Source organism: Carcharodon carcharias, chromosome 3 (assembly GCF_017639515.1).
Source record: "Carcharodon carcharias isolate sCarCar2 chromosome 3, sCarCar2.pri, whole genome shotgun sequence".
NCBI classification, from domain to species: domain Eukaryota; kingdom Metazoa; phylum Chordata; class Chondrichthyes; order Lamniformes; family Lamnidae; genus Carcharodon; species Carcharodon carcharias.
In genome coordinates, this window is record NC_054469.1 from 134,734,473 (window position 1) to 134,756,207 (window position 21,735).

The 21,735-nt window shown below is 43.1% G+C and overlaps 1 protein-coding gene across 1 annotated transcript in view; it reads left to right on the top strand.

Annotated features, from left to right (window-relative positions):
* The first annotated feature begins 10,166 nt into the window (after positions 1 to 10,166).
* sp4 (sp4 transcription factor) overlaps positions 10,167 to 21,735 on the top strand; it is an 81,365-nt gene continuing 69,796 nt past the window's right edge. The window contains exons 1-3 of the mRNA XM_041184063.1: positions 10,167 to 10,288; positions 10,608 to 10,690; positions 11,053 to 12,715. Of these exons, the coding sequence (XP_041039997.1) occupies positions 10,282 to 10,288; positions 10,608 to 10,690; positions 11,053 to 12,715 (1,753 nt within the window). The 5' untranslated portion in view covers positions 10,167 to 10,281. The remainder of the gene's footprint in view (positions 10,289 to 10,607; positions 10,691 to 11,052; positions 12,716 to 21,735) is intronic.

Below are 21,735 nucleotides of genomic sequence, written 5' to 3' on the forward strand. Positions count from 1 at the left end.
GATACCAGAGCACACAAAATCATCCCGCTCAAACTATACCAAAAGATCTTTCCTGAAAATTTGAAAGAAAATGGGTGCCCAAGGAAAGTTGCACTAAAACTGAGTAATGTTATGCTAATGGAGTACAGGTGAATGGAGATTCAACAGCTAGGTTCAACCAAATCAAAGGGACACACAAAGGGAAAGATATTAACTGTATGTTCTATGTCACTGAAACAGATGATCCTGCTATCCTGGGTTGAGCAGTTGGTAACAGCTGCAGCTTATTTCAGTAAATCATGAGGTAAAAGGTCTAGGTATCAAGACCTATCATCTGGTGAACATACTACCACCAAAACTGAGTCAAATTGGAGATGAGACCATAGACGAAGAGTTACAGATACTCTCAGCAAGTGGCCTGGGGATGACCTTATAAGATATAGCAAACACAGCCGGCAATATGGGAGTATTGGTTTATCAGAATGACATTGCACTAGAAGATGGTGCTCTGCTAGCCGGATCCAGAATAATCATACCCAAAACAATGCAGGAAGAGCTTCTCTAAAAGCTACATGAAGGCCACATGGAAATTGCAGAATTTCAGAATAAGTTTTTTTTTACAGCAAAAGGAGGTAATTTGGCCCATCATGTCTATGCCAGCTCTCTGAACGTGCAATTCGCTTAGCGCCATTCCTCCGGTCTCTCCCCGTAACCCTGAACAATCTCAGAATTTTTACAGCGCTGAAGGAGGCCCTGGAGAAGTGTATGCTCAGAGTCAGATCAGCTGTGTGCTGGATAGGCATCTACAAAGATAACAAAAGAATGGTGTCTACATGCAATGTATATCAGAAGTACAAAAATACAGAGCAAAAAATGGAGATGCTAGCTACTGAAGTAACCACCCAGACCATGGAAACTGGGGGAGCCAATTTATTCACACACAATCAAGACTGGTATCTCATAGTTGCAGACTATTACTCAAAGTTCATTTTTATCTGAAATGTGAAAGATTTGACAGCTACAACAATCACCTCAACAGTACGAGTTCTTGGCTGTACAGAGCTTGAGTATTGCTGAAAAAAAACATGTTGTCTAAGCTTTTCATTTTGCACCTGAGAAAGATGCAGGAATGCCAAATTTCAAAGGGAGCAACAATTTATATGACATGAGAAAAGGGTGCTGATTGGTTAGCAAATTGACTGATGCGTCAAGGCATTGCTATGGAAAATGTTGGGTGACAAGGGCTGTCCCTCGAAAGGTGGCTCCCATGACACTAACATCCTGAGACACTCCCAGGTGCTAAGACTCTTCAGTGCTGCAGCCCGGCTGAATGGATGGCTGCTGGCTGACAAGGTCTATCCCTTGAAAGGTGGCTCATGGCACCTCTCTGCCATTTAAGAACAGAGGCCGAGCAGCGGTACAATAGGAGCCACGCCTCCACAAGGGCCATAGTAGAGAGAACAATTGGTCTTCTCAAGATGCGCTTCCGATGCCTGGACCATTCAGGGGGCGTACTGCAATACCCCCCAGATCATGTGTCACTGATAGTGGTTGCATGCTGCGCTCTCCACAATCTGGCACTGGAAAGGGGAGGCGCAGTGGAGGAAGAAGATTTGATGCCGCTGCTCCGGCAGCAGATGATGAGTCCAGTAGTGACTCCGAGGACGAGCGCATTCAAGAGAATGCTGAGGAGATAGACGCCAACCTGGGCAACCTCCAGGGAGGCAGGATCACCCGGGAGACCTTGATCCAACGCTCCTTCAGTTAGCCTACCAAAGATGAATCACCAACGCATGCCAGGGCTGCAGGCTCCATACTCGATATCTGACAGCAACATTTGCTTGGTCAGCAACATTAACTATGTACCATTTCAGTAAAGCTCAATGACAAACAAGTCACCTATAACATCATGGGTTATCCTGCAGGACTAATGACGCACCCAGAGACTTGTTGAGAACCAACACATTTAATGCCTTGCAGTTTGGCATACAGAAATCAAAGTAAATTAAAAAGTGTTGAACAGCTTGCCAACTTAACAGTAACTTAAAAGTGGGGCAAAAGAAAACCACTAGTGATAAGCCCGTGTTGTGTCTAAGGTGATTTACGTTTACACTTGCGGATCTATGTCTAGGTGCTCCCCCATCGCTGGCACCGGCATTGGAGACAGCCTGCTCACTGTGCTGTCCTGTTGGCCTTGATGACCTTGCCGCATGTCCTCTGGCCCATGGGGCCTGTGGTGGCCCCGCCTGGGAGGGAACAGCCAGTGCCATGTCTGGCATCTCCCCAGTCGCCGCAGCCTCATCAGGTACCACGGTCACTGGCAGAGGGGCGGAGGAACTGCTGCCATCATCCAGAGTACCCTGAGAGGAGTCCATAGAGACGACAGGCAGCTCGTGCGCCAATGTGAGGTTGCTTTGGACCTCCCTGCTCACCATTGATGGATGGGCACCTAGCTGGGATACTGGGTGCCCAATCCATCTCTCACACTGACACTGATCACCTGAGGTCATTGCCACTGTGAGGGCTTGCAGGCTCATGCGCATCCCCAGGAAGCCTTGATTGTTCTCCTGGAGGAACTTCTCCATGAGGGTTGCCACTCTCTCCATGGAGGAGGCAGTGTGCTCAGCTATGAGGGTCACTGCATTGTTCATGCTCTGCATGGACTCCTCCAGTACAGAGACCATGGCATACATTCCCTCATGTATCTCCGCCAGATCCTCTGCCACACCCTGCTGGACTTCCAGCATCTGCTGCCTCAGGGATGATTCCAGAGGAATATCATCAGCCACCAATTGAGCATGTCCCTGGGCCCCGGCATTCCTCCAACTGCTGGCACCCTAGGCACCATCTGCCTCTGACTGCATCTCAAGCGAGTGTGAAGTGCCCTCATTGCCATCCATCGAGATACTAGCCTACGATCTTATTCCTACCAAGGTGCTGGCATCTGCGCTGGTGCCTGCCTGATTGAGAGGGTGTGACACTGGTGCATTAATGTCTTCTGGGCCCTCAGGGGTAAACAGCGGCCCCTCAGCTCCTGAGTCCAGGTGCACTCTGATGAGGCTGAAAGGAAGAGCAAGGAAATTTGATTAGTTGAAGTCGTTACACTGTTAATGTGCATGCCTGGCACCCACATCAGGGTGAATTCTTCCTTCCATTATCAATGGGCAACCCATGCCGGATGCTGAAATCAATATGCAGTCAACAGTGGAATGATTGCACTGACAGACATTGTGACCTCAGTGCACGGCACTCTTACCTCCCAGTGGCACCCCAACCTCACCGCGGCCGGTTGACCTGGGCGCATGACGTCTCTCCAGCTCCAGTGCCTCCTCCTCGTATCTGGTAGATAATGAGATGATGCAGCTACCCTCTGCCAGTTCGCAGCCTCTCAGCATTACTGTGTGCTGTCTTCTCCTGAAAGAAGAGAGGAGCATTGATTAGTCTGCCCTGTACCTGCAGCGCTATTGCAGCCTTGCCACCCCCAACAGAGGGAAACCTTGCAGGGCTCATCCGATTTGTGATGGGGCTGCCATATACTCATTCCAAGTAGCCAGGGCTCACTCCCTTGCCCAGATGCTGCCTTCATGGCATTTGCTACTCACACTGTAAGAACTTACAAACCCACAATCACTACCACCTAGAAGGACAAGGGCAGCAGATAGATGGGAACACCACCACCTGGAAGTTCCCCTCCAAGTCACTCAGCATCCTGACTTGGAAATGTTTCATCATTCATTCACTGTCGCTGGGTCTAAATTCTGCAACTCTCCCCCTAACAGCATTATGGGTTTTCCTGCACCATATGTAGCAGATCCAGAAGGCAGCTCACCACCACCTTCTCACGGGCAACTTGGGATGGGCAATAAATGCTGGCCTCGCTAGCGATGCCCACATCCTGCAAATGAATGAATACAAAAACAAAATTCTGAGGTGGGGTGGGGGCAACCTAACTGCTGTGCTAAGTGATCCATGCCAACACGGTACTCACCCTTCCTGATCATAGGTCATTAAACTGCTTGCGGCACAACACCCAGGTGCGTTTCACCACATAGTGGGAGCTGACCCGTGATACCACCTTCTTCCAGGCACGTTTTGTTCAGTGGTGGGGGCCTCCTCCTCCAATCTCTTGGGACCAGGATCTCGCAGCGTGCTGCCACCTCCTCATCGGAGACCCTCGGGGCTGACTGCCCCGCTGACCTGCCCTCCTGCCTGGCCTGCTCTACGAAGACGTTCTCCATCATGTAGCTACTAACCAAAAGCAGTGGCAGATTTAGGATGGCGTCATTTTTGAATAGGCAGCCAGGTTGCCATTGGACTAGGTGGACATTGGGCTCCCGCCACCAACTGCCCCGTCCCACTGATCTCGGGAGCCACAAATTATGCTGGGCGAGCTTTAATTGGCCCACCCACATAAAATGGCGGCGCGGAGCCAATTGCAGGTGGTGCCAAGTCCGGCTGCCATAAGAACAATTCTGCCCATAGTCATTGAAGCAGAGATCATATCATAAGAATTGGTTAGATAGGTGGTTGAAGAAAATGGCAATAAAAGTGGGATAAAATCAGGTAATTGGAATTAGGACTACTGAGATTATGAAGGATAAACACGAATTGAAGGCTAAACAGCCTATTTCTATTGTGATTTATATATAATTCTATGTAAGTGTAATTCTACTTTGTACTTTTGATTTTTGTAACCTTTTTATGCTTAATATTAGTCATTCCAAGAAGCCAGGGCTCACTCCCTTGCCCAGATGCTGCCTTCATGGCATTTGCTACTCACACTGTAAGAACTTACAAACCCACAACCACTACCACCTAGAAGGACCAGGGCAGCAGATAGATGGGAACACCGCCACCTGGAAGTTCCCCTCTAAGTCACTCAGTGTCCTGACTTGGAAATGTTTCACCATTCCTTCACTGTCGCTGGGTCCAAATCTAGTCTGAGTTATATCCATCACATAGACAGCATGTTAAATCCAGTGAACAAATTACCGCGCATGGAATAATTGTTAACCTCTCAAGCACACATTGGTACAGACCAAATACAGAAAAGATAGTTTCCAGATGATAGAGGGCATTCTCTGTTTGCTTGAGCTGATGGTAAACTGTTAATAAATGGAAACAATGAGAGAAATAAGCGATGAGAATGAGAAATGGGACATTTTATACTTTTGACATCAGAAGCCCAATGTCAGCAAAATCACCCAAATTCAGGGATTATAATTGACTAGGTGCAAGATAAAGCTTCAACTCCAACCTCAGAAAACCAATCTATTTCTGCACAAGTAGCATCTCAATTTTCTGCACAATCCCAACCTTGAGAACCAAGGGAGTAAAATTGCCAGACTGTGCTAACATAGAACCCTTTTTTGCTGCACTCACTGTGAAAGGGGTTGAAGCAACCGACACGTCATTTAAAACCTTGCATCTGCTAGGAGAGAAATGTTTACTCTCCTCCTATAATGTGAAATTTTCAGTATCTGAGGCATTGCCTCATAACCTAGATATTAACTTCAATGCCTTGCCACAAAAAGTACATTTTTAAAAACAAACACAGTGACCCAACATAACACGCTCCATTTTTAATAAATGAAAAGTGCTGGCTGCCTTATTACTTATTTACAATCATGAAAAATGGCAGTTGGTGGAATATTATGATATGTGCTGCTTCCATGCATGAGTAGCTGTCTGCTGTCCCTAATCTAGATCCAATTTGCATACCTGCGAAAAAAGCTAATTTAATTTTCTCGTACTCAGGTCCTCTCTCAAAGCTAATTGCGGTTTCCTCACCATTAACCTGTCTAAAACAGCTAATTCAGCAGTGTCCTAGAATCAAACATGGAGCCTTTTTAAAAATAATATTGTCCCTTTATTCACTGGATAAACTTGTTGAAGTAGGGGAGTAGTTTTGACTTATTATGAAATGTCCTTCTTGTAACAAGGACCAAGATGACAAGAAAACATTGCCAGAGGCATGTTCTCATTAGGAAGCTTCAACTCTAAAACAGTTTACATAAAAGTCATAAAGGCTAAAACACCTTCTCACTGTACCAAACTTTCTATGATTGCTTGAGTATCAGCTGATCCAGCTGTTATTAAATTGAGCAGTAGATTGCCTTATACATAATAATTCATATGATTATTCTTCAAATGTTGGTATCTTATAATTGACAATGGCAATTCCGTAAAGAATCAAACTTCTTTTAATTATTCCAAATTTTAGTACAGCTTTACAAAATATTTACACAAAAACACGTGTATAGGAACCATAATAGAAATAAAAAAACCCTGAGCTGATCAGGAAACAATAATCTGATGTACAGTCAGTGCAAGTATATATTGCATTTAGATGTTACATAATACTGTTTATTTGTCTTCAAATATTCAGAAAAAAATACACCAGTAGCTACAGGGTTAATGTCCTGGGGCCAAGTTGAGATAGATCTATATACATTAAATTGTGCTATAGAACAAATTATTTACCAAATTGTATCATTCCTTTTTTCATTTATCTTTTTCCAACTGTCTATTATAGGGCAGCTCCTGCACAGATGTCTTTTCCCACTATACATATACCTACCTCTGGCAGAGAGGACAGGCAGATAACCAACTGTTCAGAGGTGACGCACTCATTGATTTTTCCATTCAGGTTCGTGAGCAAGTGCATTTTATGATAAAGATACAGCCAAGATCAGGCGTCACCAGGTGGGGAATCCTGGATGCAGAATCAGAGCATCAATCCCAATTTCTGGATCACTCAGCCACCCCGTATAACCAACAATAGTAACTTCTGTTAAATGAAATTTGATTATGTCATGTTGGTGGCAGCACAATACAAAAATTGTGCTTAGTTTCTCCCAGAAAGAAACAGCTAACAAACTCTCATGGGCAAATAACTGCTGGGATGGGACACATATTCCCTCAATAATTCCCCTGTTTTCACACTCCCTTAACTGGTCCAGTTCCCACATTTGTCACATATACCAACCCAATCTATTCATGTGTGATTACATCTCCATACCAATGAATTGCCACATTTTCCTGCTATAAGCTATTTGAACTCTTCATACCTCGAATACTACGCTGAAATAAATCTAGTCCAGATTAAGTTCTAAAAACTGCAAATTGTCACACCACAGCAAAAACTGCTAGTGCAGAGAGTCAGAAATTTCATCCCAATTGTTAATCAAGTTCAACCTAACCAACTATCATGTGACTCCAGGGGTTATTTCCAAATAAGATCTTCAGTTATGGGGCAACGTAGTGTTAATGAAGTACTATTAGCAAGATCTCAATTCATCATATTGCCCTGCCAGTTTCAGTATGTGAATTTTTATAGCCAGTGTTCTAAAATCTCTGCTACCAGTAAACAGTCTATTATCAATGCCTGAAACACCCCATTGGGAGGGGCTGTAAAATTATATATATGAAAAGGCCAGCTTTCATCACTAACACAGGCTAGTTGAATGTGGAATCTATGCAGTTAATAAAAATGGCACCATATCATCCTCGTAGCCATGTGTTACATCTAAAGGTGGAGCTCAAACAATTTTCCACACTTCCTGTAAAATTTAGTACACAATTCTCCATGCTTTAAGCCCTTAAGGCATAGGAGGGTGGCATGCAAATGTAATTTCTGTAACATGCTTTAAGATAAATAGCATGCAATAAAATGTACTGTAAATTACATGGTCCAGGCAAACTCAGGCAAAGTACTGGTCACTTGTGAACACTGAGATGATAAAAATTGTCAATACTAATACGCAAATCTATTTGCAAAAGGCCTAATCCTAAACACCCTCTCCACCTCATTGTCTGGGTGCTCAGTTTTCAATAAAAAGTTATCTTCAGAAGCATCCTGAGTTTGGCATTGCAATCATTAAGGATTGGCAATTGCATCAAAGCAGCCCTCCAGAAGTCCCAGGAGCGTAAACAATTTGAATTTTCTTCAACCAAAACTGCACCTCCAACCATCTACATGAACATAATACAAAAAGCATTCCACTAACACTTTACAAAACTGTTCTCCCATATGCACAGTGAGAAAACTACATCATCCACACATGCAAACACATACATTGCAAAACTATACCCACCCAATCCCCTCACACATACTTTACAAAACTGACCCCAGTCCCTCATACATGCAGTGCAAAACTGGCTCCACGCACCACACATATAAATCATTAAATGGTACATCACAGAAGGAGGTTCTCATCCTTGTGCCTATGTCAGTTATTTGGGAGTGCTGTCCAACTAGTTGCACTCCCCCAACTCTTTCCCAATTCTCCTGTATATTTTTCCCTTCAGATATTTATCCAATTCCTTTTGAAAGTTACTTTTGAATCAACTCCAACCATCCTGTCAGGCAATGGATTACAGATCACAATAATATGCTGTGTTTTGTCATGTCATCTTTGGTTCTCTTGCCTCAATATTAAATCACCTTAATCAGTGTCCTCCAGTCACTAACCCTTCTGCAACTGGAAAGAGTTTCTCCTTTATTACTCTATTAAAACTGTTAATGATTTTGAATACCTCCATCAAATCTTCTCTTAACTTTCACTAAGGAAAGCAACCTCAGCTTTTCCAGATAATTGATTCCATCATCCCTCGTACCTTCCAGCAAATCTCTACTACCTGGTATCCAAGGCCTTGACATCCTTCCTAAAGTGTGGTGTCCAGAATTGAACACAATACTCCAGCTGAAGTCAAACCAATGTTTCATAAAGGTTTAGCATAACTTCCTTGCTTTTGTACACATTTATTAAATGCACTAAGGATCCCAAATGCTTAAAAAAACAAAAGACTTATCAATTGTCATTTTCAGAGATTTGAGCACAAACCTCACCCCCAACCAAGGCTTTCTGTTCCTGGCCTTACCAGAGATGACCAGATTCAATAAAGAAATTAAGCAAAACTTTAAAATTGTATCAAGTTTATGTTGTTTCTACTCATACTTCCTACCAAAATGTATCACTTTACACTTCTCTGCATTACATTCTATCTGCCTATTTCACTCGTCTGCCTATGTCCTCTTGAGGTCTTACTATACTCTTTTTCTTTAATTTCAGAGTGTGTCAGTTTCAAACCTTGAAATTATGCTCTGTATATCAAAATGAATATTGGTCTTAATATCAATACCTGGGGATCATCGTATGCTCCAGTCTAAAAGAAATAGCGCTTTCTGTCCCGTGGCTAATTTTGTATTCATGCTGCCACTTTAATCGCACGGACTTCAATTTTACTAACAAGTCTATTTTGAGAGTCTGTAGACACAAAGAACTCAATCAAACTAGCCAAATACCATTTTCTTTTAACAAATGATAGTTTCATTTATTAGCATGTACTTTCCAATGTCTCCAAATCACTCAATTTTAATTATCTCTAAATTTCCCCAGCATCAATGATAATCTGATTTATCAGTAATGGATGGCTTAATCACTGCTGATTTTATTTAAACAGGGATGTAACACGTACAATCCTCTAGTCCTCAGGGACAGCACCCCTCACCCCAACCACCCAAGGAGGGTTGAAATCTTGAGTCCAGAGCCTCTGCAATTTCAATTCTTACTTCCCTAAGTAACATAGGATACACTTTTAAAAGTGCATGCACCCCTGCCACCTGCATTACAAAATGTGCATGCACCCCTGCCACCTGCATTACAGAAATGCATCTATGTTTTTCCCTAAATCTGCTCTGGGATTGAAGAACGAAACAGAAACTTGACATATGAACAACAGGCACCCGAACCCTAAGAAATGCAACCCCGAATGCTTTAAATACAGAGCACGAAAACACCACCGCCCCCAACACACAAAGCGCCGCCTTTGTTCATTTCCGCCCAGCCTACCCTAATGCAGGGGGAGGGGGGAAGGGCAGCTCCGGGGCGGGGAGTGCGTCAACACACACACATACATAGATCCGCCTATCGCGCATGTCTGAAAGCCTGGCCATGCCCTCCTGGGAGCTGTAGTTCCAATCACCACCATCGAGCAAGCTTTGCTGGAGGAAGAACTACAACATCCGGCGCACTCTGCGCACCAACCCTGCCATTCCAGCGTCGCAGCCCCAGAACCAATCAGCTGGCGCTTCGAGCTCGGCACGTCAAGTCTCCGGGTTCGCTGGTGCTGTCGCCGGGTTCGAAGCACCGCCTCCCAGTTCCATTTCCGTCAATCAAGAGGAACCTGATTATTCCGTCCTACGCAAACAGCCATTCGTGGAAAGAAAGGGCCAGCCCTGCCTTGTTCTGCCTACATTTTGTACTGGCCTTATTTTTTTCCCTTCTTAAGCAATGCAGAATGAGTGGTACGTAACCCTCCCTCTATCCCTCCCTCCTTTAAAAAAAAACAAGAGGGAAAAAGTCAATTTACCTTGGTGACAAGCTTTCTGCTAATTGATCAGCTTGACACCAAGAATCTACAGTAGTGAGTTGTCTGAGACAACCCTCTTTTGGGTGTTACTTTGTATCCACTGGGTCGGGTTTCAAACCACGTTTCTGTTTTTTTCCTCCCCTCCCTTCCTGGGGAATTGATGGCTTGATTGAGACAACTATGTGAAAGTAGCGGGCAGGTCATAAAAAATGAACTTATTTTATTATGATTGTTTGTATTTTTTTTGTTCACAGATCAAAAGGAGGAAAGTATGGCCACCCTAACTGAAGGAGGGAAACCTGGTGAATATTTGCAAATCAAAACATCAGGCTCACAGGTAATGAAAATTAAAATTTCAAATCAAGACATAATGTGTTGGTGTGTAACATTTTATTTTATGTGTTTAGATGAAAATGCTTCCTGTGCTACAACTGCTGCTGCTGAACTAATGTTGCTAACCACTTGTCTGTGTTGCATTTGTACGTGAAGCCATTTTTTCCTGCAGATCTGAGCACCTACTTCCTGATTTTTAACTAACTATGAATGCACGATTTTAAATTTGTTCTAATGATTGAAATGCAACTGTTTTATCGTTAATTGCACTGTACTTCCTGAGTGAAGCCCCTTTTTGTGCTAATGTAAATTCACACCCACTCTTTCCTCTCTAAACCCGCCCACTGTGTGTGTCTATGTGGGTAGGACACCCAGCCCTCTCCTCTCGCCCTCCTCGCAGCCACTTGCAGCAAGATCGGATCCCCGGGGCCGGCGGACGGTGCAGCTGCCTCCAGCACAGTCCAGGGCGGGCAGCTTGTCCTGGACCAGAGCTCGGGAGCGGTCCAGCAGCAGCAGCAACAACTGGAGCTCGTCACCGCTCAGCTCTCGGGAAACGGCTGGCAGATTATCGCCGCCGGCCCTGCCACAACGAAAGAAGGCGCGGCTCAGCAGCAAGGGGCGTCGGCAGCTCCCAGCAGCAGCAACAACAACAGCAACGGTACAAGTGGGCAGGATGGCACAGCAGGATCCCCCAGCAAAGCCAGGCCCATCGTCTCGGCGGCCGGTCAGTACAACGTGGTGCCGGTGCAGAGTCTCACGAACCCGACCATGGTGGTCAGCGCGGCGGGGGCCGGGGCTTCGGGCGCTGCTCTCCAGTACCAGGTCATCCCGCAGCTGCAGACAGTGGACGGGCAGCAGCTCCAGTTCAGCTCGGCCGGCCTGCAGCCGGACTTGCACCGGCAGATCCAGATCGTGTCGGCGGGAGGCGGCCAAGCTATCCTCGCCCCGCTGAGCCGGAGTAGCACCGCCGGCAATGCGGCGCCCCAGAACAGCTCCCCGCAGAGCACCACCGTCCCCATCCAGATCCGGCCCGGCCTGTCCATACCGCTGCAGCTCCAGGGAGTTAACATTTCCGGCGCTCAGACTCAAATGGTCGCCACCTTGCCGATCAACATAGGAGGCGGCGTGACTTTGGCCGTACCCATAAACAGCATGGCGGCGGCGGGCAGCACCGGAGGAGGATCCATTCAATTTGTCCAGCCTTCAGACGGCGGGGTCTCGAATGGGAGTCAGGTCGTTTCCACGCCCATCTCCTCCAGCGCCTCTCTGAACAACACGCCCGAGTCTCCACCTCTCGCCACGACAGCTGCCTCCACATCCACCTGCGTTACCAGCGCCTCCCCGGCCCTCTCCTGCAGCGCTTCCCTGGTCAACTCCTCCGACACTGCTCAGTCCGTCTTCAGCAACGCGTCCAGCTCCGAAAACGCCGAGGAGGAGTCGGCCCCCGTCGCGCCCGCCTCCGAAGCAGAAGGCACCAACATCGCTCAGGCCAACGGCCTGCAGAGCTTGCAGGAACAGGGGCAGCTCCAGCAGGTGCAGCTGGCTGTTGGGCAGCAGCTGCCGTCTCCCCTCCAGCAGCAGATCATTCAGACAATTCCCCACCATGCTGTTCAAACCATCCAAGGTGCTGCAGTTCAAGGCCAGACTGTACAGACTGTCCAGCAACAGGCCTTGCAGAACGTTCAGCTGTCAACATTGCAGAATCCAACTCAGGTGATCATCAGGGCACCAAGTTTGACACCATCTGGGCAAATAAACTGGCAAACCATACAAGTGCAGAACATCCAGAGTCTTTCAAATGTGCAGCTCCAGAATGCTCAGCAACTAACTGTGACTCCAGTGTCCTCAAGTAACTCTGGTGAAACTGCTATTGCCCAAATTACCCCTGTAACTGTTACTGGCGGTACCATTAATTTAAGTGCTGCCCAACTTGCATCAGTTCCTAGCCTCCAGACAGTCAACATTGGCAGTTTGAGTTCAGGAGGACTCCAGGTGCAAGGAATACCAGTGGCCATCGCCAATCTAGCAGGTATGACCATACTTGGCAAGTATTTCTTACAGATAGTATAACTGTGTGGAAATTTACTTCTAATGTAGTTGCATATAATAAAGTCTTTATATGCATAGAACTGCATATAATAAAGACTGAAAATTTGAGTACAAGATTAGTTTATTCCTGGAATTCCAAATTAAGAGTTTCTATTTAATTTTGCAGAAAACCTTTTAGAGCAGTTGTTTTGTAGAGAATGTGTTGCCAAAAGGAAAGTGGCTCAGTCTTCAGGGAAGTAAGTTTTTTAAATAGTCTGTTCTTGCTTTTGGTGTTTTTGTAGCATTGTTTAACCTGATAGTGATAGGTTTGATTAAGTAATGATTATACATTAGCCGGTTAATGATATCATCATCAAAATATGTAGCAAAACATCTTGTGGGGAGTAGAGAAAGGCTGTGTATTTCACTCCTGTTGTATTAAAGCTACAGAGTGATGCCTTTCAGTACAATTATACCAATGCATGCTAATAAAGGGAAAATGTATTTCTCAACACTTGCTCCTTTTAAGTTTAATGTTTCCACATCAGTGGTGATATTTTTATTCCTGTAGGCATAACTGTTTCAGTGATAATTGTACTTCTTGGTTAGCAGAATGTTTTTGCATGCTAAACATATTAATAGTAGAGCCAAGCTGCAAAATTTAAAAGTAGATTCAGAGCACTTAACCATCCTGATAGTTTGTTCCTTATGTCATATTTATCTTAGTTTAGTAAGAGGCCCATTTCCCAATATGGACATGGGTGGCAATGGTAAAAACTTCTGAGGATCAAAATCTCCAACCATTAATAATTTGCAGATTAAAATTTTCTAGTGACCTTATAAAAGGACATTATAAAAAAAGTTCTTATTTTCATTTAATTACAGTTGCATCTTCTAAACTATCAAAGCTTTCTACCTTAAACTGAAAAATAACCAAGTCTGACTTCTCAAAGCAGAATACAGTTAAAATCTTTGTTATCTGGCATGCTCGTGGAATGGTGGTACCGGTTAATCAAAAATGCCGGTTAATGGGGACTTACATTACTCTGGTCACAAGGAGAGGTGCAATATATCTTTGTTCAGACACAATAACCAAAACTGACCAAATAATTTCAATGTAAAACCTAAGAATAACTTTGCAGATTTACAATCTATTGTTATTAGTTTTTTTTCTTAGAGTGCATTATCTGAATGCTGAAAGTGATTGGCTTTTTAAAAAAAATCAAGCTGTTAGAAACTCCTGTTACTAGAGGATTCCACTTGGTAGAGCCGGATACCAAAACGTTTTTTGTACTTCCTAAATAAGTTTTTATCTACTCAAAACATTATTTCAAATAAATTTCATTGGCTGATATTTGTGTAACTCCACATACAAAGAAAATTGAACTCTCTCTATTCTGGGCTCAGAAGCATGACTGGTTACTTTATTTCAGCAAATTCTGTCTTCACCACCACTGTTACCTCATTCTGCAGCTTGAATTGAATCATGTTTTGATTTGGCTTAAAATCGCTACAAATGTTTGGTCTGTTGCTTTGCTGACACTAAGTTCAAACTTCAACACCACTTTTTTGTGATTGGCCTGTGATTCATAATATTTTTAGTCTGTAAGATACTTTTTAGTGATGCAGTCACAGCGTCAAATGATTGTTTTTTTTAAGATTAGGTGATTTGGAGTAAATAATTCATGGCAAATGTAAAACTTGACTATTGACCAGTCACTGAGTAGATTGCGTGTACAGTAGGAGAAATGTTCCAAATCCACGTTCTTTAATGACAAGGATTAACTATTCAGTTCACAGGTAACAGTCCCATAAACAGTGCACTAACCAAGGGGTAGAGATTATGTATTAAGCTTCTGTTTATGGTCCAACTGCATAGTAAGAAAATATTGTTACAGTAAAGCCAGCCAGTCCTGAAGACTGATGAGGCAGATTGGCTTAAACTTAATGTGTTAGAAGCTCCTGCTCAGGATTATGCCAGTGTTTTTGAGGAAAAATTGCTCTATCCTGTGCCTACTTAAGCTTTTTAAAATATATTTCAAATAACTCTTGGGATGGAAAGAAAATTGTTATGCTTCCAATTAGAAGGTAAATGTAGATTGTGACATTTCTTTGTTCACTCTAGTTCCTAATAGTCCATTAAAGCATTGGGTGCTGAGGTGAAGTGAATGCATTTGCTTCAGTCAGCCTTGGAACTAACAAGAAGGTGGCAGTTCCATTTGAGAGTACTGCATGATCACTTTTTCTTTAAAGTTTTCTTCAGTTGCATTTGTGCAAGTATTTTCACCTTTTCAAGATTTTTGTAGTATAGTTTCTCACTTTTATCAAAATCTAATTGTGTTTTGGAAAGTAAATGAAAAATAATTTGCCCTAACAGTCTAGTGGTGCCCACTGTGGCACCAGATCATGCAAGCTGGAAAGGCCCCCAGGTTAATTCCTGTTTTAATCCGTGCTAATATGTCCAACTGGTGCTAAATATAATACAAAAATTAAAAATGTCACTTACACAAATGAATATGCTGATTACAGGTTAAGTAGAAGGCTTCAATCTAATTAACTATCTCTTTTTATGTTCTGCTGTGTCCCATTTTTGGCCCCATTTCTTAATTAAAATTTGTATTTTTATACTTAAAATATAGTAATTGACATTAGAGTCACTGGAAAGCATTGGATATGCTGGAGTCTGTCTAGAAATGCAAGTTCTTTGGAATCTTCTCCATGAATAGCTATTTTGATTAGCATTACATTCAGACACCCTAATTTTCCATTAATAATTCACACTTCTGTCTTATTACTATAGCACTAAATTCTGTTCAGATAAATATACTAAAACTAGAGTACCCTGCACTCAAGTCATTGATCTGCCATTCTATCAGAGACCAGCACATTGAGTATTGGTGCAGTGGATTGTTTCAGTAGTATTTTGATTTTAGAAATTTCCTCTGACTTATTGGGTGAATGCATTATCTATTATGATACTGAGCCTAGCGGGCCCTGGGTTTGATCCACGATTAGCGCTGAGTAGCTGATTTTCAGCAAGGAAGCAGTTAGGATATGATGTATGCTTTAGTGATGCTTAGTTAAGGAAGGACAAAATCATCCACTCTTGGTTGCTGACCACTGATTCCTGCTGGGAAGTACTATGCATTATGAGTACAGGATTCAACTGAATTATTACATTTTCTATAGCCAAATAGCTGACCAAGAGCCCATGCCTAGATTTATGCAGGAAGAATGGTATTTAAATAGTGTCAGAGAGGAAAAAAGAACTGCATCTCAACCAGACTCAGCTTTCAGAGGTTGTGTGGAGCTTAACAATTTACGTTGCAGGTCAGAGATCACACTCATTTTTTTTCTTGAATTTTAAGTGCATTAAAGTGAATCAATTTATAACTCCCTTTCTTTTAAACCTTAAGGAAAAATAGTCTTCAAAAACAATGGCTATTATGAGTGATATCCAAGTGTAAGAAGAGAAGTGTGAATGTACTATGTACACTTTCAAATTTTTAACTGTCTAGCCCTTGATCATCTATTCACCAAGACATTTGTGTGGCTATTGATTTGACTCGATCACTTCCACCTTTTTGTTGCCCTTGTCTTCACTCAAACCATATCTCTCACAATGGTTTCTCATCTCCACCCCCAAGGATACAGACATCAATTCTTATGGTGGACAACTGGTTTACCCAGTCATCATCTGATCTGGCTTGACCAATTAAAGCACTATTGGGTCCTTCTCTCCTTAGCTAAAACTGCTCAGTGTTCCAGGATTGCCTTGGAATGCAGAGATAACTCTCAGCTTTTTTCTTCTACAAGCCTTCACCTACGAGAAGCCTTTTTCCCCTACCTCCCCCATCCTCACTGCTAATAAGTGCAAGAAACTCATGGACTTCTTTATGATTAATACTATCTGTTCAGCATCGCCTGCTGCTCCCTTGTCCAAGCCTTGAATTTGCATCTTTCTCAAGTTTCTCCCCTCATGCCCTCTAATGAACTCATCTTGTCCGTGAGACCCACGTCCTGCTTCTTTGACCCTATTCCCACTAAACTGCTGATCACCCAACTTCCCTGCCTGGTCCCTGTTCCTTCCTTCCCTGTTAATGGTTCCTTCTCCTCATGTACTATCCCCCTCCCCTGAAAATCTGGTATTGTCATCCACCTCTTCCACAGAAAAAACCTTTTCACCTCTCCGTCCTTGCAAACTATTGCCCTTTCACCAAATTCCCTTTCCTCTCCAGAGTCTGTGTGTGTGTCACCTTCTAAATATGTGCCTATATTTCACTCAACTCCATGTTTGAATCACTCCAGTTAGGTTTCTGCTTCTGCCACAGCACTGAAACAGCTCTTATCAAAGTCATAAATGACATTCCATGTGACTTTGACTGTGGTAAACTATCTTTCCTCATCCATCTCAACCTGCCTGCAGCCTTTGACATGATTATCCATACCATCCTCCTCCAATGACTCTCCTGTATCTTCTAGCTGGGTGGGTCTGTCTTTGGCTGGTTCCATTCTTATAGAATCATAGAATAGTACAGCACAGGAGGAGGCCATTATCTAGCTATTCGTAGCTAGAGCATCATCTGCAGTGGCTTGTCGTCCTGATCCAGCATTGTTATCTTTTGGAGTCATCCAAGGATCTGCTCATTGTCCATTTGAAAGCACAACATCATGTTCCACATGAGACACCTAGCTCTAACTCAGCATCACCTCTCCCAACCGCTCCACTCTCCGATTTGTCGTGCTATTTGTTTGTCATGGTATTTGTCCGACATCCAATCTTGAGCTAACATTTCCTCTAATCAAAAATGGGAAGACTGAGGCCGTTGCCCTTGATCCTTGTCATAAGCCCTGTTCCCCAGCCACAACTCTGTCCCTTGCCCTGGTTGCTCTCCGCGACTGAACCAGATCATTCATAATGCTGACATTCTGTTTGGCCCCTAAATTAACTTCCAGCCACGTATTCGCTCCATCACCCAGACAACCTTCTTTCATCTCTGTAACATTGTCCATCTTTGCCTTTGTCTCAGCTCATTGCTGGTTAAGCTCTCATCTGTAACTTTGTTCCCCCTACACTTGACTATTCTAATGCTGCCCTGGCCAGCCTCTCGTCTTTCATCCTTCATAAACTTGAACTCATCAAAAACTCCGATTGAGTCCTGTTCACCCTTCACCATGGTGCTCACAGACCTGCATTGGCTCCTGGTCATTTTCAACCTTGTTTCCAATGGCATCAGCCTTCCATGGCATCGTCCCTCCCTATCCCTGTAACCTCCATCAACCTTAAAACCTTTCACATCTTTGCTTTCCCCCAATTCTGATCTCTTGCCCATCACTGGTTTTAACCACTTGACCATTGGTGGCTGTGCCTTCAGCTTTCTAGATTCCGAGCTCTGGAGTTCCCTGCCTAAACCTCTCCACCTCTCTAAACTTTTCATTTCCTTTAAACATGTTATAAAACCTGCTTTGTTGACCTATCTTAATATTTCCTTATGTGGCCTGGTCTTAAATTTTATTTGCTTTTACTCCAGTAAAGCAACTTGGAATGCTTTACTTTGATAAGGGTGCTATAGAAGTGCCAAATTGTTGTTGTGATGTATTATTGTACACCATGAATTGGGTGTTAAAAGTTCCTTAAGTACATGTTCTATTTTACTGTCACAATGCATCAGTTTTAAAAAAAGGCAGTTTGAAGTATGATTCAAATGATAGCAGCTGATTCCAACTGGTTAATATAATGCCCTGATGAAGATAACTTGTTCCAGCAACAGGAAATAATTTAAAGAGGAGGGGTTTGGCAGGTAATTATAGCTGGGTTCCTAGACACAATCAGCCAGAACAGGTTATTATTTGCTCTTAATGGGTAAGGAAATATTTCAGATTCTCAATAGGTAATAGAACCTATCAGGTTTTTCAGTTGAGTTAATTCTAATTTCTGAGATTGAATTACCATGGGGAATTTGTTTCTTAAGAATTGCATCAATAATTATTTCCAACTGACACAGAAACCATAAATGGGACAAGTGGTCAAAGATGGATAGAATGTACCAACCCGAAGACTTAATTATCCAAAGCCCTGTCTCAAAAAGGATAATCAAAGTACTGAAGATTTTGCACATTTCTGTTTAATATTTTGTTCTTGATGGTATCTGCCATCTTTTGTACATCACTGTTTCTTTGAAATGTAATTTAAATACTTTGGATATTTTAGTCAGTAAAACCTCCTTAGTGTGTTTAATATTCCACAATTTCTGTTATCACTGTTCTAACTGGGTCAGTACAGATCTAGCAATCAAAATCGGGGCAAAGATGAAGTATAGTGAGCCAACAGTAGCATTGGATTGCAACAGGTACAATCAGTAACCTAGTGTCCCAGCACATCCATCAAGCTAAGGGATCAACCCTGGTTCCGTGCGACGTATAGAAAGGTGCCTCAGAAGCAGCATCAGGCATATTGTAGAATGAGGCACTAACGTAATGAAGCTACAATTCGGTGCTCTCTACATGCCAAAGCAAAAAGCTATAGTGGCTCCACATCAATAGATAAAAGCAAAGCTCTGTAGCCCAACCACATCTAGTGAAAACTGAGTTGCTTGATCCTTCAGCATCCAGAGGAGGAAGCTTCAAGAATAACCTGTCCTCAACCGTGTTGCATTCCAGCAAATGAGTATAAAAGACAAAACTACATGCCATCATTTGCAGTCATGGGTTAAACTTCCACATGTACACTGACAACATCAGGCTTTACAAGTCTGCCACCCCCGTCAATCCCTTCACTGTTTGAGTTGTCATTGCTTGACTGGCGTCCAGCCACAATTGGAAAGACTGAAGCCATTGTCTTCGACCCCCACCGCAAACAGTGATTACATCATGCTCTCTTGTCTTTGTCACAGACACAGCCAAACAGTTAGCAATCTTGGTGTCCTGTTTGCCCTGGAGTTGAACTTCCAACGTTATGTGCATGTTTTCAAAAAGACTGCTATTTCCATATCTGCAATATCACCCACTCTCTTGCCTTGACTCATTTGCTGGTAAAGCCCTCATCCATGCCTTTATCAGCTGCAGACCTTGTCATTTCATTGCTCTCCTGGCCTGCTACCCATGAGTTTATAGCACAGCAACTGGCCACTCTGCTCAACCGATCTATATCAGTGTTTGTGCTTCATGTGAGCCCCCTCCCATCCTGTTTCCTTCTATTTCTTTCTCCTCATGTAATTATCGTACTTGACCCTGATGCATAAATTCTATATGACACCAGGTTTGTGTCTCCTGTCTTTTCTCCGCTGTGTTGGTTTTTGGTCCCCAACCTCTAATCTCTAGTCTCTTCACTGCCCCGTCGCTCCCCATCTCTAAACTTTTCCAGTCTAAAACACCTCCAGAACGTGTTGTTCCTCTAACTCTGGCCTCTTGTGCTCCCTTCTTGCTTTATCCCACTATTGGTGGCCATGGAATTCCTTCCCCAGTCCTTCCGCTCCATTCCGCCTTCTGTGCCTCCATCTCACCTTCTCTGCCTTTCCATCTCATCCTCCTGGATTGAGCCTTTCTCTGAACAAGCCTTTGGACACCCCAGTTTGTATTTTTTTTCTTTGGCTCAATGTCCATTTTTTGTTTGACTACACCTCTGTAAAGAGTTTTTCTACATTAAAAATTCTATATAAATTCCTTCCTTTTGGGGAATGTCTTACTACAGTGCCAAGCAGTTCATCCTCTTGAGTCTCCTCTCAAAGTCTTACCATTTACCAACAGGGTAAAAATTGTCCAGCCAGTTCAGTTCAGTCTTAAAATTATAGAATGATACAGCCTGGGTTGGCTCTTTGTAGTACTATCCAATTAATCCCACCCCTGCTCTTTCCTCTTAGCCCTTTTTTTTTTCTCTTTTAATGTTTATCCAGTACTTTTTTTTAAATGTTACTGTCGGAGCTGTGTTTACCAGTCTTTCATTCCAGATCACTACAACTCTCTGTGTATATATGTTTCCTCATATCATTTCCGATTCTTTTGCCAATGATCTTACATCTGTGTCTTCTGAGAACTGATCCTCATGCCACTAAAAACAGTTTCTCTTTATCCAATCAAAACCATTGATTTTGAATACTTTTCTATCAAATCTCCCCTTAACATTCTCTGCTCTTAAGGAGAACAATCTAGCTTCTCCACGTAAATTAGGTCCCTCATAACCGGTTACCATTCTAATATATCTCTTCTGTACCCTCTCCAAGTCTTTGACATCCTTGCTGAAGTGTGACACCAAGAATTGAGCACACCACTCTAGCTGAGGCCTAACCAGTATGTTTTATAAAAGTTTAGCATAATTTTCTTGCTTTAACACTTTATTTCTCAAATTAGATTATGAACTATTCATCAGAATAGTTCTGATGAAAGGCCATTGACCCAAAATGTTTACACTGTTTCTCTCCATAGCTACCAGATCTATTGAGTATTTCCAGCAGATTTCTGGCATCCACAGTATTTTGCTTTCATAATAGATCTAGCGCTGTTTTCTTTCTCACTGTGCCTGGAAGCACATTAATCAAGAAAGTTGCACACGTTTCTCCCTTTTCCTATTGTTCCTGAATACCATGTATGCAAGAATATTAAGTTCTCAATCCTTCCCTCCTTTGAGCTGGGGGTCCATTATTTGTCGCAGACCCACATGACAACTTGTGCACTCCAACCTTATTTACACCACCTCATACGTTTATGTATGTGCACTTCAAACCCACCTTGGACTGCTTTCTATTTGCCCTCCTCCCCCTTTGATCTCTCCTCTTTCTGAATTTACTCTAGTGCTTTTTGGCTTGCCCAATCCTATATACATTTTGTTTCTGCTCTCTAATATTTCAACCCCTGCCCAATTAGTTCAAACCTTCCTCCATGTGACAATTAGAAGTGGTAGCATACATTGGACATTAGGAGAGCTTTAGGCCCTGTTAACATTCTGACTTTAGCAAGGAAGACCAAAACACCCAAATTAGTTAATCCCTAGTTAAGCTATTCCAATGCACCTATGAAGCTGCCATG